This window comes from Mangifera indica, chromosome 20, assembly GCF_011075055.1.
Source record: "Mangifera indica cultivar Alphonso chromosome 20, CATAS_Mindica_2.1, whole genome shotgun sequence".
Taxonomy (NCBI): Eukaryota; Viridiplantae; Streptophyta; class Magnoliopsida; order Sapindales; family Anacardiaceae; genus Mangifera; species Mangifera indica.
In genome coordinates this window covers 9,788,173-9,803,353 of record NC_058156.1, presented here as the reverse complement: position 1 = coordinate 9,803,353, position 15,181 = coordinate 9,788,173, and the positions used below count along the sequence as shown (strand labels likewise).

The 15,181-nt window shown below is 34.6% G+C and overlaps 3 protein-coding genes across 6 annotated transcripts; 1 reads left to right on the top strand and 2 right to left on the bottom strand.

Annotated features, from left to right (window-relative positions):
- Window positions 1–280: 280 nt before the first annotated feature.
- Window positions 281–2,067, bottom strand: LOC123204181 (protein STRICTOSIDINE SYNTHASE-LIKE 12-like). Its single transcript, XM_044620763.1, has 3 exons — window positions 1,795–2,067; window positions 1,459–1,725; window positions 281–779 (listed from the first exon to the last, which is right to left on the bottom strand). The coding sequence occupies exons 1-3, from the start codon at window positions 2,046–2,048 to the stop codon at window positions 317–319; spliced, it is 984 nt and encodes a 327-aa protein (XP_044476698.1). The 5' UTR covers window positions 2,049–2,067; the 3' UTR covers window positions 281–316.
- A 1,322-nt stretch (window positions 2,068–3,389) lies between these two features.
- Window positions 3,390–5,094, top strand: LOC123204106 (H/ACA ribonucleoprotein complex subunit 2-like protein). Its single transcript, XM_044620664.1, has 4 exons — window positions 3,390–3,603; window positions 3,795–3,864; window positions 4,243–4,348; window positions 4,833–5,094. The coding sequence occupies exons 1-4, from the start codon at window positions 3,471–3,473 to the stop codon at window positions 4,992–4,994; spliced, it is 471 nt and encodes a 156-aa protein (XP_044476599.1). The 5' UTR covers window positions 3,390–3,470; the 3' UTR covers window positions 4,995–5,094.
- A 619-nt stretch (window positions 5,095–5,713) lies between these two features.
- LOC123204592 (inorganic pyrophosphatase TTM1-like) lies at window positions 5,714–13,583 on the bottom strand. 4 transcript variants are annotated; one of them, XM_044621336.1, is made up of 13 exons: window positions 13,433–13,580; window positions 13,174–13,333; window positions 11,688–12,051; window positions 10,856–10,970; window positions 10,297–10,492; window positions 10,064–10,177; window positions 9,777–9,950; window positions 9,015–9,209; window positions 8,563–8,685; window positions 8,384–8,493; window positions 8,068–8,191; window positions 6,884–7,156; window positions 5,714–6,111 (listed from the first exon to the last, which is right to left on the bottom strand). In XM_044621336.1, exons 3-13 carry the CDS (start codon window positions 12,025–12,027, stop codon window positions 5,908–5,910), a joined length of 1,968 nt encoding a protein of 655 aa, XP_044477271.1. In that variant the 5' UTR covers window positions 12,028–12,051; window positions 13,174–13,333; window positions 13,433–13,580; the 3' UTR covers window positions 5,714–5,907. The 4 variants fall into 4 exon arrangements, with proteins under 4 accessions (XP_044477271.1, XP_044477272.1, XP_044477270.1 ...); XM_044621337.1 differs by having other exon boundaries at window positions 11,688–12,063; window positions 13,174–13,583; XM_044621335.1 differs by having other exon boundaries at window positions 11,688–12,048; window positions 13,174–13,583.
- Between the last annotated feature and the right edge of the window lie 1,598 nt (window positions 13,584–15,181).

The following is a 15,181-nucleotide window of genomic DNA, read 5'->3' as shown; positions in this document are numbered from 1 at the left end:
TTATTTGAAAATGTATTTCAGATTTTGTTTTTAGGGAATTATAGTTTCGTCAAAAAGTTTTTAGTGTGAAATCTTCCTAAAAACAACAATCTAAGCGCACTGAAAAATAAATAATAAGACTATATATATACATTTTTAGTATATGATTTAGAAATATAGATTATGTATTATTACATGATTAAATGATTTTAAATTAAAGATAAAATAACATCCAATCATAGGATGTTATATCATTTGTATTTTTAAATTGTATATCAAAAGTATATATAGATAACATTACTAAAATAAGAAATCACTTATTTGCTTGTCAAACTATTCATCCACATAGAATTTTAACATAGTTCACATTTAATCCTGCAGATACCAGATATATCTTCCCTTCAAACTCTTGCACTTCACTGTGCCGTATCGCCGGTTCTTCACTCAAAGTCACTGTCTCCAAAACCTTGCCATCTTCCCCGAATCTCTTCCCCAACGACGTAGTATTTGAATTATCTGGAATCCAGAATTCCCCTTTTCCGTTCCTCTTGATGTTATCTCCTCGTCCTTCGAACGTCGCAAAAATCTCTGAAGTCTTAGCTTTAGGGCCCGTCAGCCAAAACTTTTGTGCTCTTCCGAAAACTGCTTCTGTGTAGAGCAGAAAGTTTCCGGCTTTGCTTACCGCCACGCCTGTCGGCATTCCAAGTTTCCTCTGCAACACTGTCACCTCTCTGGTTTCAGGGTCGTATTTCATTAATCTTCCGGTCTTGTCTTTGCTGAGAAGACCCTCGTTGAATTTGCTATAAAAATTGCCATTGAACTTTTGTTAGTGTGCAAGTTGAATCGCCTATTCTATTCGAAAAATAAGTTTTCTGTATTGTGTCTTTTATATAAGATATGTTTTTAAAAAATAATATAATAAAGTAATAAAAAATTTTCAGTCAATACATATAATTTTAAAAAATATTATAAATATTTTTAAAAATTTAAAATTTCCCATATACACTTTTATTATATAAGGGTAGATTTAAGTTACACTTAAATAAAATTTTAAACCCAATTTGATACTATAATCAAATAAAAATGACTAAAACAACATTGTATTAGTTATTCGTATCTAAATTTTTCAAGTTCGTAAGTTTAATAAGTCAAATATTCTTAAAACTCGAATTCAAACTCAAAAATATTCAACTCTTAACATTAAGTTTGAGTTTAGTTAAACCGAATTTGTTTCAAATTTATTTGAGCAGAGTTCGAATTCAAACTCTAACATACTCGGCTCATATCTCACTTTACTATTATATTTTTATTTAAAAAAAAATATCTATTCATATAAATAATATATGTTATTTTATAAAATATATATCATATTATATACATCGTATTAATTCAATACATATATGGACAGTTTCTCCTTTGTATATTATCAGTTGGTGATAAAAGTTTAAACTAAGGAAATGAAAGGGGAAAAATAAATACCCTCGGGGAAATTTAGTGCTGGTGTCAACGAAGTAAACAATTCCAGTGTCCTGATCTATGTCCAGAGCATTGAGAAACCGGAAAGGAACGTTTTCTGCAGATGTGGCAAGCTGTGTGGCAACGCCTCCGCCGGTGGCAACCGATACAAGGCCGAAATAAGCATCAGCGACGTAAAGAATACCGGTTTTGACGTTAAATTCAAGACCTAATGGACGGCCACAAGCTGGCCCTTTAGTGCTATTTGATCCATCACAGAGCAGCTTCGACCTGGGCAAAACAATCAAATTAAGAACCAGTATTATTTAATTTATGATACTATTAAGGTTTGGTGTTTACCTAGTCGGATTAGAAACGGCAAAATCTACGAAACCGACACGGGGATTGAGGTATTTGAGAATTCGGCCATCGGAGACGCCAGTGTAAGGGCCTGCGCCGGCAGGATCAAAAGCGAGGGCCTCAGGGGCTGATGTGTTTGAGGGAAGAGGCAGCAAAGTAGATTTGAAAGAGAGAGTGACAGAGGGCAATGATAAAAGGAAAAAGAGAGAAATGGAAAACAACATGGACATGCCAGAACAAATGCAAACATACATCTTCCGAGTAATTTGAAGACTGAGAACAAATTGAAGGGTGAAATATTTTTTCTGAAGGCCAAAAGACTTATTCCCACCTAAGGTTTGGTCAAATTCTAAACTTCTAGCACGAAGTTTCAAAAATTCAAATACTAACTTTCTACTAAAATTCTCTATTAAGGTTAAGGGTAAAATTGTTATTTAACTAAAAATATTAAAAAAACTAAAATTTTATCTCATTTCTTCCTCTTTAGTTTAAAAAGATAATAATTTTCTCCCTATCCAAAATTTGAAAAATGATTTCCCCCTAGAGTTTTATTTTTTTAGTCACCACTTTCCAATGATGTCTCTGTTGCATTCTCTCTCCCTACTGAGCTCTCTCATCTTGTCTTTGGTCTCTCTTATTGGAGACATCCATGAAATCAAATAAAGACAATGTGTCTTCGTCTAAATAAATCTTCATCTCCAATGAGAGACTCTTGAGAGAGAAGGAAACAAGGAGAGAGAGAAAATACGGTTGGAGATGCATTAGAAAGTGGTGATTGAAAAAATTAAATTCTACGGGTGAAATGATCGCTTTTCAAACTTTGAATGAAAAAAGAAATTGTTAGTTTTTTAAACTAAAGGGAAAAAAGTGATAAAATTTTAATTTTTGAAAATATTTTTAATTAAATAATATTTTTATCCTTAACGATAATAGAAAATTTTAACATAATAATAAATATTTAAATTTTTTAAACTTCGTGGATTAGAGTTTGGAATTTGACCAAACCTTAGGTAAAAATAAGTCTTTTAACCTATTCTTAATGGTTTATTTGTGACTTTTGATACGTGTCTATATTTGATGTCACTGATGCCATTAATTTACGTTTTGTGAAAGAGAAAACATAAATTTGTGCATCTAATAATATAATATGTCATCTTTTGTAAACAAATTTATATTTTTGTTTTCTAGTGACTAAGGAATGAGAAAGAGAAAAAATGAAAACAAAAATTGATAGAAAAAAATAAAATATAAATTAATAGAAAGAAAATATAATTTATCTCTACTATTAAGGTTGTACCTGATATAAACTATATCAGATATTGTACAAATGGACAAAATTACCCTTTTAATAAAATGGTTAGGAAATTGATTTTTTTTTTTCTAAGTGAAACAATAGATTCAAGTGGAAAATAGTTATTTGGATTTTTTTTTTCCTTATAAACTTAAGGGGGAAAGAGTAACGGGCCGGGTCATTGGATTTGATAGGGCCCGGATCGGCCCATTTTAAATGGGTGATTTTTGGGTCAAACAGATCAAAATAGAGATAATGGGCCGGGTCACCCACTGATCATTAAGATTCATCTCTTAAACCCTAGAAATATTTTTAAGCCAACAGCTAAAACTGGAAAACCCTAATCGCCTTCTCTGTCACTTCTTAAAACAGTGTACACAGAGAGATGGGAAGCGACAGCGAAGCAGAGAGAACTCAACAAAAGGAGGAGAAGAAGAAGATTCTCGCTCTCGCTCCCATCGCTAAACCTCTTGCCGGCAAGAAGCTCTGTAAGAGAACCCTCAAGCTTGTGCGTCGAGGTAAAATTTTGCAAATGTGTTTGTGTTATTTTTTTCTTGCTTTGTTACTCGTGGAAACGTGGGTTGATTTCAAAATGTTGTCTTTCATTTTATTTTGTTGCTGATTGAATGAGGACAAGCTGCCTTCATTGCAGCAAATGGTTTTGTTGGGCCTTTTTTGCTGAGATTTTATGTTGCTGGTATTGTTGTAGCTGCTGAACACAAATGCTTGAAGAGAGGAGTGAAGGAAGTGGTTAAAAGCATTCGTCGTGGTCATAAAGGGTAAATTTATTGTCCATCTGAGGTTATGAAGATCTTATGACTGCTTTTGTATGAGTAAAGTTTTGTAGAAGTTAAGATCTCACAATTTAACTTCACAACTGTTTGCTACTTTACTACTCTAGCATATCAGTTGTACTGCTTTTGCATGGAATAAGATGCTTCCACTGAGTCTTAAATATATGGGTTCCAATTGTTTCAATTAGGATTTCATTATTGCCAATATATTATCTGAAAACCATGTTTCCTTTCACATGTTGCTCTGCTAATACTCCTCTTGTTCAGCTCACTTATAATAGAATTAGCATCAGAAGTAGACCTTGCTATTGTTGTAGTTACTCGAAAATTTTAATGATCCTTCCTCCTTTTTGCTGAGTGCAGATTATGTGTTATAGCTGGGAACATATCTCCAATTGATGTTATAACTCATGTTCCAATCTTATGTGAAGAATCAGATATTCCCTACGTCTATGTTCCTTCAAAAGAGGTACTTTAGTTTGTTTATTTTTTCAGCCATTTTTGGGGCATTCACTATGTGGTGGCGTCACATTCTGTCTTGTTTCTACTTGTGAGGATGATTTAATTTTGTTTGCATAGGTTTTCTTCTCATTTGGTTGCCTTGTTTTTGCTGTTTCTCCGTATCTTTGTGACAATAGGGGTTTTGGGTTATTTGGTGGGCTCTTTCAGTAGGAAAGGTTTTTCTTCCAATTTACCCTATTTTTGACTTTATTTGTGGTTAGGCCTGTAGTTAATTCCCACAATGCTTGGGGTTTGATTACCCAGGATCTCCTATGTCGTAAAAAGCCATCATCTTCCTGTGTCTCAAAAACTTACATGGTTCAATGGAACCGAAGTTCTGAAAGTGAGTTTGCTAAGCGGGTTTGGGGGAGATATTGCTCCTATATATGTGCAATCTGTATCACTCTGTGCCTGTATGGCTCATCTTGCGTCTGGTTGATTTGCCCTTCCAGGATCTTGCAAATGCAGGTGCCACCAAGAGGCCAACATGCTGCATCTTAGTGCTACCAAAGCCTGTTAAGGGGGAATTGGTATCAGAAGAACAAGAAAAATTGAAGGCTGATTATAACCATGTTGTAGATGATGTGAAAGAACTCACATCCACTCTTTTCTGAACAAGATCATGTTGTATTTCTTTCACTAAATGCTTAATTTTGGACTTGAGCAATGTACTTTTTTTCAGCAAATATAATATTCAGTTGTGTTTATTCATCAGTTGAAACTGGATGGTTAAGCAGACTTAATCTATATATGGGCACAATCTGTCTGTGCATGCTTGTTATCGATGCAAGTAAATCAAAATCGATTGAAATCAGATGGTTTTCGATGTGCCAATACTCTCAACTTGTGATTTAACTCCATCCAAAGGAATTACAGTTGTTAATCAAGATTGAATTCAAGCTAAGTCAAACTTAAGCTTATAGAAAAGGTGTTTGACCTTAATTCGCTTGAGAGGAGTTGAGTTTGAGTTCTACTTGAATTTGAATTCAAATTGAGCTTAGAGTTTGCTTTGATATTATAACTGAGCAAAAATAATTAAAAAAATATTATTTTAATGTTTATTGATTAAAACGATGTTCTCTTAATCTATTCATATTAAAAGCTTTTTAGATTTTTGAGTTTGACGAATCGAACACTCTTAAAAAGCCTAAATAGGCAATCAAATGGTCTCCTTAATTGCTAATAGCGCAGGAAATATTAATAAATTGGGTTTGAGCTAAAAAAACCCGAGACTCAAATAGGCAAGTTCAAAGCCCAAGCTCGAAAAAAATTTCAGATCCGGGCTTGAACAAGCCAGGCCCGACTGATAGACCTAGTTCTTCGTGGGGCATAATTTTAACAAAGCTGCATGGAAGCCAACCATTATTTAAAATCTCCATAAGCAGATTTGACTGTGTCACCAAGTTCCAATACGTTGAAGATCAAGAAACCTTGAAAGCTGAGTGCTGTGTGAGTAAAGGGTAATATCACAACAGTTACAACAACAATATCTACGCAGGTATAATATGTTGAACATTGGCAAATTGATCATTTCTGAAATGCGAGACCCTTAAACAGAAAAATACCGATACCACCGATTGCTAAAGTTAGAATAAGAGGGACACTGATTGAGCCAATATCAATTGTCCGGCTTGCCAAATCTGCTCTTTCTCTCCAGTATTCTTGCATCATATTGCTTATACTGTCTAATTGATGCATTATTTGACGTTGTCCTCTAGCAATTAGTAGAACCTGTTCAGCAAACAGGGAAGTAATCAGACAATATATATCATGGTATCAATGGATGAAAACCCGCGTCTGTAAAATCAACAAGATTGAGTTTTACTTATCCAGCAAAGTTGTACAACAGAACAATACTACAATGAAAAGCAGTGTTCATATATGTTGGACATTGTTGTTGTATAAATTGGCCATAACAGGTGGATCTGCAATCAAGAAATCTGATGCGAAAAGGATGAATAGTAATAAAAACATATTGCTCATTGTACCAGTAACATTACCTTACTTTTGTAGCCGAAGAAAAACTGAAGGATCATGAAGATTATATCTACTCTATATCCTATTATCCTGTCTTTCTTTGACATAAATACGGTGATGCAATGATAGTTGTTTTACTCAATTCTTTGAGATTCGAAGTACCAAAAAAGGGGCTACCTTAACATGAAAGTCTAAATAAACTGTGTCTCACATGTTCAAGTTCATTATTTTGGCTACTTTAAACAGGATTGTATGTCCATATCCGATAACCTATAGCCTTCTTAATGTAATATAGCATATTCAAATTCTGAAAACAAGTACAAGTTCATCGTAAACAAAGCAGATTAAGCAAAAAACCCATATACAATGAGACCATCCTAGTAGAAACATATTTTTCTTCAATGTTCTCATTAGTCACTATATTCCTAATCTGTCTCTCCCTTTTACTTTTAAGGAATTGTTAGCCAAATTATTAGAACTGTAAATATCCACCATAAGCAAATACAGATAAGATTCATTCTGGTACCTCTTCCATAAGTGGGGACTCCCTAGCCAGTTGGGAAGAAGAAGATGAATGGGGAAGTAGAGACCCAGTTAAAGAACCATTTGCCAAGCCAGTCATGAAAAGAGAAGTGGGTCCAGAGCCATTGCAAGTTTCAGCCGGCAGGGCTAAGTTTTGTTGGCTAGCTGAAGCTTTTTGGATTGCGAACTTTGAATTCAGCTCTTCAATACGAGATGTAAAATCATCCATCCTCTCATTCAGTGTGGAAATTTGTTCAGAAAGTTGATTAATGACTCCCTGAACAATCCAGAAATAAACGAAAACTAAAACTAATGTTCTGCTAAGAAGGCCAGAGTATAAAGCCAATATGTAAGAAAACCAAACCATTTTCCACAAGGAAAACAGAACACAGAAATAAAAATAATAATTACAACAAATTTTGCTGTCATCAAGCTAGTTGGGTGGATTTGATTAGAGAAGCAATCAAGTCGAGCTGAGCCAAGTATCATTGGGCTCGAGCTCAAGATAAGAACTGTTGAATCAAGCTCACCTTAAGAAATTACAATCAAACCTCGTAGCTTATATAATTATCAATTACCCTTCATATTCAAAGTTCAATGTTGAGATGTATGTACTAATTTTAAAAGCTAAGGAGGCCATAAAAATTTTTTATACTAAGATGTTAAAGTTTAGAGGGGATGTAAATGTAAGTTTTAGGGGGTAAATATTAAATTTTAGGGGTTTAAGTGAAACATTTCAAGCTTTTAGGGATTTATTGATACTATACAATTCACCTAAGTTTGTGAACTTGGCTCAACAATAACCGAGCAGAGCAAAGAATAGCTTGCGATTGACTCAGCTCGTTTACAGTCCTAGACTTGATGTTGATAGCACCTGTCTTGCACAAAACAAATTGAACAATGGGGGAAAATAAAGAACTTCTCATGTGTAGGACTTTTTAACAAATACTTTTGCCTGATTTTGTTTCACCACATTTGATTTTTTCTTGGAAGCCAGACGCAAAGGAATCTGGCAGAGGTGAAGATATGAGCTAGTTCGGCTGGCAGGGTCATGTAGTCTACAAGAGTGTGGGATCTAATTCTACTCACACCAAGGTAGAAGGTCAGGATGAAAGGGTCAAATTTTGAATCTACGAAGATAGAATATGGAGTAGCCACAGAAACCTTCACAATACAAATTTTACTGACCTGGTTTGCAACCAAGGCTGGTGATTCTAGTGTCCTTCCATCAAACCTTCTATTATTGACTGCAACTCTAGCTAGCTTAGATATGTTCTTGTCTCGTTGACTTGAAAATGATTGTGACATACCACTGCCATTACACACAAATATTTTGGAAGGAACAAATCCGTTCCATAAATTTCCAAAATATTTGAAGATTGTTCTATTAGTTCCCTTCTGAAGTGTTTGTAACAGAGAAATTGGAAATGTTTCCCCCAAAATATGGGAGATTATACATTCAATATAGCAGATATATCAGATTGTTGCAAGAAACTGAGAATACCGGCTGAGATACTTATTTCTCCGATCTGCAGAGGCCCGGGACAGGGCTTCTTTAGGGCTTGTCATTTCATCATCTATGCTGAGCTTCGTTTTTAAATCGTCTGGCAATGCCTGCAGATTAATCATGTTAGCAGAATGCAGATGCTGCGGAAAATGCATAATCAGGTGTAAGGGTCATACCATAACATCATTCACAAGTTTTTCCAGCTGAATTTGTTCTATGTAAGTGCGAGGAACATATGAACCTTCCAACCCCAGCTGCTCTGCAATGTATTTTACATATAAACGATCTTTTCCTTGCACCTTTATAGAAAGATCAACAAGGATTAGTTAGTTCAAACCTTGGCAACTTTCCTCTAGAAAAAAACAAAGTTGATAGAGAATATTATTTAAGCTTTGAACATATTACATAACAATTACAGAATTTGGTGGGAAAATCTATATGTTCTAAGTTTAAAAGAAAAGTTTAGTGTTAGCACGGTAAAGACATCAAATAATATTAGCACTAGAACACAATCCCAAATTAAGATAAAGACAGATTACCGCATGATCATGAACTATGAGAGATGATAAACAGACACCATAACATAGGAAGAAAGTCCAACAAATAGAGGCATCAGATAAAATAGTACCTGAACATACTTGCGATTAAGTTGTTCTAACCAATCGGTTTTCACACACACCCTATCACTAGAGAAGATATGGCTGGTTCTTTTCAGTATAGTTGCAATTGTATATCCCAAAGCCATTAGTCCTCCAAGAAGACGCACACTAACTTCAAATGTTATTCTAGGCGATATTATGAATGGACTATCTGTAACCCATTCCTGATAAAAAGAAAAACTGGTCAGAATCATAAAATATTCTGCACTCCAAGTCTCTAAATACTACTTAGATAAACTCTTAATGATGAAGATAGATCACATTCTTTCACAGAAAGGACCGCACTGCTACTCGGAAGAATGCTGTTTCAAATGTTCATAGTTTGAATTTTTCAGAGATTCCTTCAGAAAGCATATGCCGAGGCACTTCTATGGCCGATGGCCAAAAATGTTTACTTTGTCACATTTATAATCAAGCCATTGGATGATATTTTTTTCACACACATGTAGACGCAGAGACAAAGTGTATTATCCAATAAATGCACTAAAGAAAAGATCAGACTGAATTGTCTCCAACTATAAAAAAAAATCCTGGAGAATCAATGACTAAACTTTATAGATAAAAAAAGGCTTCAATGTGCTAGTACTGAGATACCACAATCAGAACTGCTGGTAAAAGATATGTGAATAGATTTGCTATATAGCCGTAAAGTTCTCATCAAAAGATGACTAGACTTATTTTCTACCACATTAATTAATTGAAGAAGCAGCTTAAATTTACAACCATCCAACCTCGAACATGAGATTGTATTTCCCATCCCTGTTCCTCATCCTCAGATATGATTGGCATGCTTCAGGATCTTCACCAGGCGGCAGAAGATATATGTCATAAGTTTCCTCTGTAGTTTCTGTGTGTTCTGCAGGGATAACAGCCTTGATTTCATCCTCGGTCACTTGCTTGGCTGACTAAAATAATAGAAAGAACTCAGAACTAGAATGAGAAGAAGAAAAAGTCTCAACAACCACTTTTTAACTACAAGCCACAAAATTTTTCTTTGCAAAAGATTATGAATAGAAACCTTTAAAATATAAGTGGGATTCTGAAATCCCGTGAAGGGATTGAACTTGTTGATAATTTTAATGTGAGCAGTTTTTAGATCTGGCTCAATAAAAGCCTTGTACATTGGATACACCTGTAAAAAAGAAGCTGATGAGAACTACCACAGTAATTACAATTATAAACACATTGAATGAGGAAACTCATCCAAATGGCTTGGAGAAAATTATCTTAACATGTGATGAGTGAAAGTACCGTTTCAGAGATCTGATGGATTATTTCTTCTGGCTCCTGGCCAACACGTTGAATGTCACGTAAAACTCGCTTAACAAGGTCAAAATGAACTCCACCAGTGACAGATACACGAAGATCTAGGAAAGGCCGCAGTTTTTCACTTAAAGCATATATGCCTTCAATAATCACAATGCGAGAGCTAGGGACTTCAACTGTCCTGTTAGAATCAATGTGACCATGGATCTTGAGTAAAATGGTAGATAACTACTTAATTTTTTATTCAAGTAAAAGAAAGAGAATAAATGTGAAAAGAAGCACAGCACATGAAGCAAACCAACGATAGTAAAGTATGAACCAAAATTAATGTATGAGCTATCATATAAGTTAAAGTTCACATAAACTACAAGATGAAGTGAAATAGTGGCTTTTGTGGTCTTCCTAATCAACCATTCTATATGTTTTTTCTTCTTTATGTTATTTCACTCCCTTGTCCCATCATGATCAGGCTGTAAAATGATTGAAACAAACACCCTTAAGAGATTTTAAGTCTTACACAATAGAAAAGAGAGAGATAAACAACCTGTAACCTATGCGAGAACTAGTCTTGAAGTCATATATTGGGACTTGAACAGCTTTCCCTGCTTTTAAACCATGTATGTTTTCAAGCAGTGCCTCATAATCTGTCAAGCGTGGGTCTGTTTCAAAACACTACACCAATTAGAGCTCTACCATGCATCCTTCCCTCATCTTCAATCATCATACTCAAAAATCTATCTGGAAAATACAGAGCTAAACACACTTAAATGAAATTTTCAGGAGAAAAACAAACAGAAGATGTTTATGAGATCAGCAACAGATGATAAGAAAGTGAAATGTATCATTACTCCTATGATCTTAAATACATAGAGTACATGAGAGGTACTGCAATATTAGGTATACCTTAAATTACTAAGCATATTTGAGACATCTGAAGAGTAAATACAACTAGCAAATTCATTTTATAATGTTGTTGACACTTAAAAAGCCTTGATGATCTCAAATCCAAGGTGGGTTGGAGTAATTGTCCATTAAAAAATATAGAAGCTGAGATTTCAAAATCTTCCCTTTAAAGTGTTGGAGGCATGAATCCTATAATTTCTATAATACCTTGTTTACTTGGTATTACAGGATCAAAGAAGGTGGAGGAAGGAGTCACACATATGGGCTTCAAACATCCAGTTTAGTGTCGTAATTGTATCATCTGAATATAATATTAAAAACAATATCTTGAATGAATTTAGAAGCTGAAGAATATGGGTTTAAACATGATTGATTACTTTCAAAGTTCAAAAGGTTTCTGAAGTAACCATTTTAAACATGAATATTCAGAACTTTAATGAATAACAGCCAACATGAGAGAATATGAAAGTTACCATCAAAGTTGCCATCAATGATACGACTAGCATCATTGTAATTATCCATTGTTATGACAGCAATACTGGGCATGAAATTGAGCACCTTCTCAGTAAATACAGTCTTTCCAGCTCCAGAAGGACCAGCTACCCCGACTAAAATTATCCCATCATTCTTTTGAGACAACAATTGGCATGCACGAATGACTATGAAAAAACCTTTCTCAAACGACAGCTGCTCTTCTATTGGAACAATTTCATAGCGATTGGAGTCCTTTTTCTTAACCAATTGAACCTGATCTCGCAAGAGACCGGGACGTTTCCGAGGTGAATTAGCACCAGAAGACGTGTCCTGAGCCATTTTAGAACCACAATATATAACCTGCTGCAGTGCAAACTGAAAATAGTTTAAACTTTGAGTAAATGATTTTGGCAAAACACAAATGAAGCAACATCAAATAAAATCAATTTTATCACATAAAGTATATTCAACCCATGATTTTTCTTCCCGCCCTCACTCAAGCTATTAAAGAAAAGATTACACAATTGGAAAGGAGAAATTAATAGATAGGACCATCTCACCACATCGACCACAATCAGAAAACATACAATGACCTCATCATGTGCAGCATGTACCTATCACATTGGATTGTCATGTAGAGTAAGATGCTAGGGCATAGTGATGCACACATACTGGCCAGTCATTTAACAAACGTGGAAAGACCATCCTACCTAATACTTTTGCATTGAGCCAACATTCTTTTATTGCTTTTACTTTATTCTCCCCACAAAGTAGCTGAATCAGAAAGCTTTTAACAACATATACATAGAAACCACCATAGCTTTCGCAGAATACACAGAGCAAAACTAGACGGGCTATGAATCAACGAGTAACATAGCAAAAAATAAAACAAAATAATAGTTCAAGGCAACAGACTACAGGTTAGCTTCATATAGAAAATTTAGATGGTTTTCCTACAAAGTCAATTCATTTCTAAATAATTAAGCAAAAAGCCCTATACAGAACTAAGAAAGAAAAGCTCCTATTTCCAAAAATAAAAGAATCCGTGTTACATAAAACAATTAGTCAGATCATGTTCATTACATTTTTCACAACACAAAATTCAACATTCATATAAAGAGAAACCAGTAAACGCGAAAAATCACATAGGCACAGACGCATTTTCACAGTCATGTCGAAAAGGCTCAATTTTAGAAGTAATTATCTAGAAGACATAACTATAAAACCACAAAAAAAAAAAAAAAGGCACAAGCACAGAGAAGATATATGAATTTAATAAAACCAGTAAGGAAAAATCATTGATCAACAAATCATTTGGACTTGAATGCACCAAACTACCCGCCCAAGCAACCAAATTTATCATCAAGAACAAAAGAAAACAACCAATACCCAGAAGGCAAAATTCAGAACAAAAACTACCCAGAAGTTAAAAAAGGCACATGAAAGAGCTAGGATCACCATAAAACATGCAAAATCAAGTTTTACCAAAGCTTATAATTTGAAGGTGCTACTGTATGATTAATCAACAGCGAGAATTCTCGGTCTGGAATTCTTTTGAAGATTCTGTAGACGGAGAGAGCAAGACGTTGAGATGCTTTGGATGGAAACAAAGGCAAAAGGGGTATAACAAAGTAGTTTGGATACACTGCAAAAGACAGAAGATTGATAAGGCCAGTATGGAGCACTTAATGTCTTGTCTCTTTCTTCCCTTTTTTCATTTGTTAAAAAAGAATATATTAAACACCTTCATCGACCAAGTAACCAACAAATTGGGTTCAAGTTTCCAACTTGCTAAGACTTAAGCCCCATTATCGTTAATGGTGGTAGGTTGGCATCCAAGAGATCAAGATGCCGAAATTGAGGAGGCACGTCCTGTCACGGGCTGTGCCGTTTCGGCTCGTGAAATTCGAAGGCCCCAGAGACAGTCTGTACGTGTTTTTATAAGTTTTTTGGCTCACCGTTCCGTCAAAAATTAAAATTTTCTTATTTATTTAAAAATAATATTTAAATATTTTATATAATTTATTATTAATTATATAATTTAATTTATTTAATATTAAAATAATTTTAGTTTGATATATATATATATATATATATATATATATATATATATTTAAATGTGATAAAAAAGTTTTGGGTTTAAGTTTTTATAATAAATTTTTGAAAAAATTTAATTTTTTATATTGATTTAGTTAAATCTGATTTTTATATTCATCCAATTAAACAGTTAACAATTTAGTCTAGTTTAATTATAAAATGATTTTCGATGAATCTAAACTGGTTTACATATCAATTGATGGTTTAATCAATATGAGTGACCGAATTGCTTTGTTTTTTAAATTATAATTTTTATAAATTTAAAATTTGTACATGCCATATAAAATTGGTTTACAAGCCTTTTTTTCCAGGCTCTAACATGGGTCGACCACCACATCTAACCTTGCAGCATTTAACTCGCTATAAAACCTTATACGGTTGGTTAGATTGGATTGAGTTGGATCTGAAAAAATAATATTATCGGTAAGATAAATAATATTATTAAAATATTTATATTAAATATTTTTTTATATTTTATATCAGTCAAATCATAATTTCAGAATTAAACCAAACTAATAGTTTAGAAGTAATAAAATCTGGAGATTAAAAATTAATATCTTAACATAAGTTATGAGTTTAATTGTAGGGAGAAGGACTATTTCTCACCTAACTTTTGATACGTTTTTAAAATGCCGCCCACGTTAGATAAAAATTCAGTTTTTCCACCCACGAGCCGTTAATGTGGATGGTTTTTGTTTGCATAAGGGTAAAATATCTATTTTACCCTTGTTAGATGAAATGACAAAAATACCCTTCTGTAAAATTCATCCCAAAATTGATGTGAGGGTTTTCCTTCACCCCCCTTAGGTTTTAGAAACTAACATTTCATCTTACCTAAAGTTTTTAAACTTTGAAAACTAACATTTTCACCCCCAAACCTAGTGTTTCCAAATTTTTCAAAAAACAGCTGTCCTCCATAACTTTCAAAACTAGCAGTTTCACCCCCATTCTTCAACTTCATCTCTCGACGTCGTCTCTGGCGTAGTCACCTGCCTCCTCCTTCTCCTGGTGCGACGGCGGTGGTGGCCGAAAAAGGAAGAGACGGAGATCTCCTTCTCCTGGTGCACGGTGCGACGAAGAGGTCTCTCTTCGTTGCTCCACCCAGACGACGAAGGACGACTCTTCGTCGTCTTTCGTCGCTCGTCACGTCGTCTAGAGGCTACGACGACGAAGCGTCGTCCTTCGTCTATTCTTCCAGATCTGGATGACCCTTCGTCGTCCAGATCTGGGCGACGAAGGGTCGTCCTTCGTCGTCCTTTGTAGTCGGAGATCTCCCATCGATCGATTGCAGCTGCCGTCGGTGGTGGCCGGAGAAGGAAGCAAACCCTAGGGGGTGAAATTAAACTTTTCAAACTTTGAGGATGGGTTAGTTATTACTTTTTAAAACCTGGAGGGG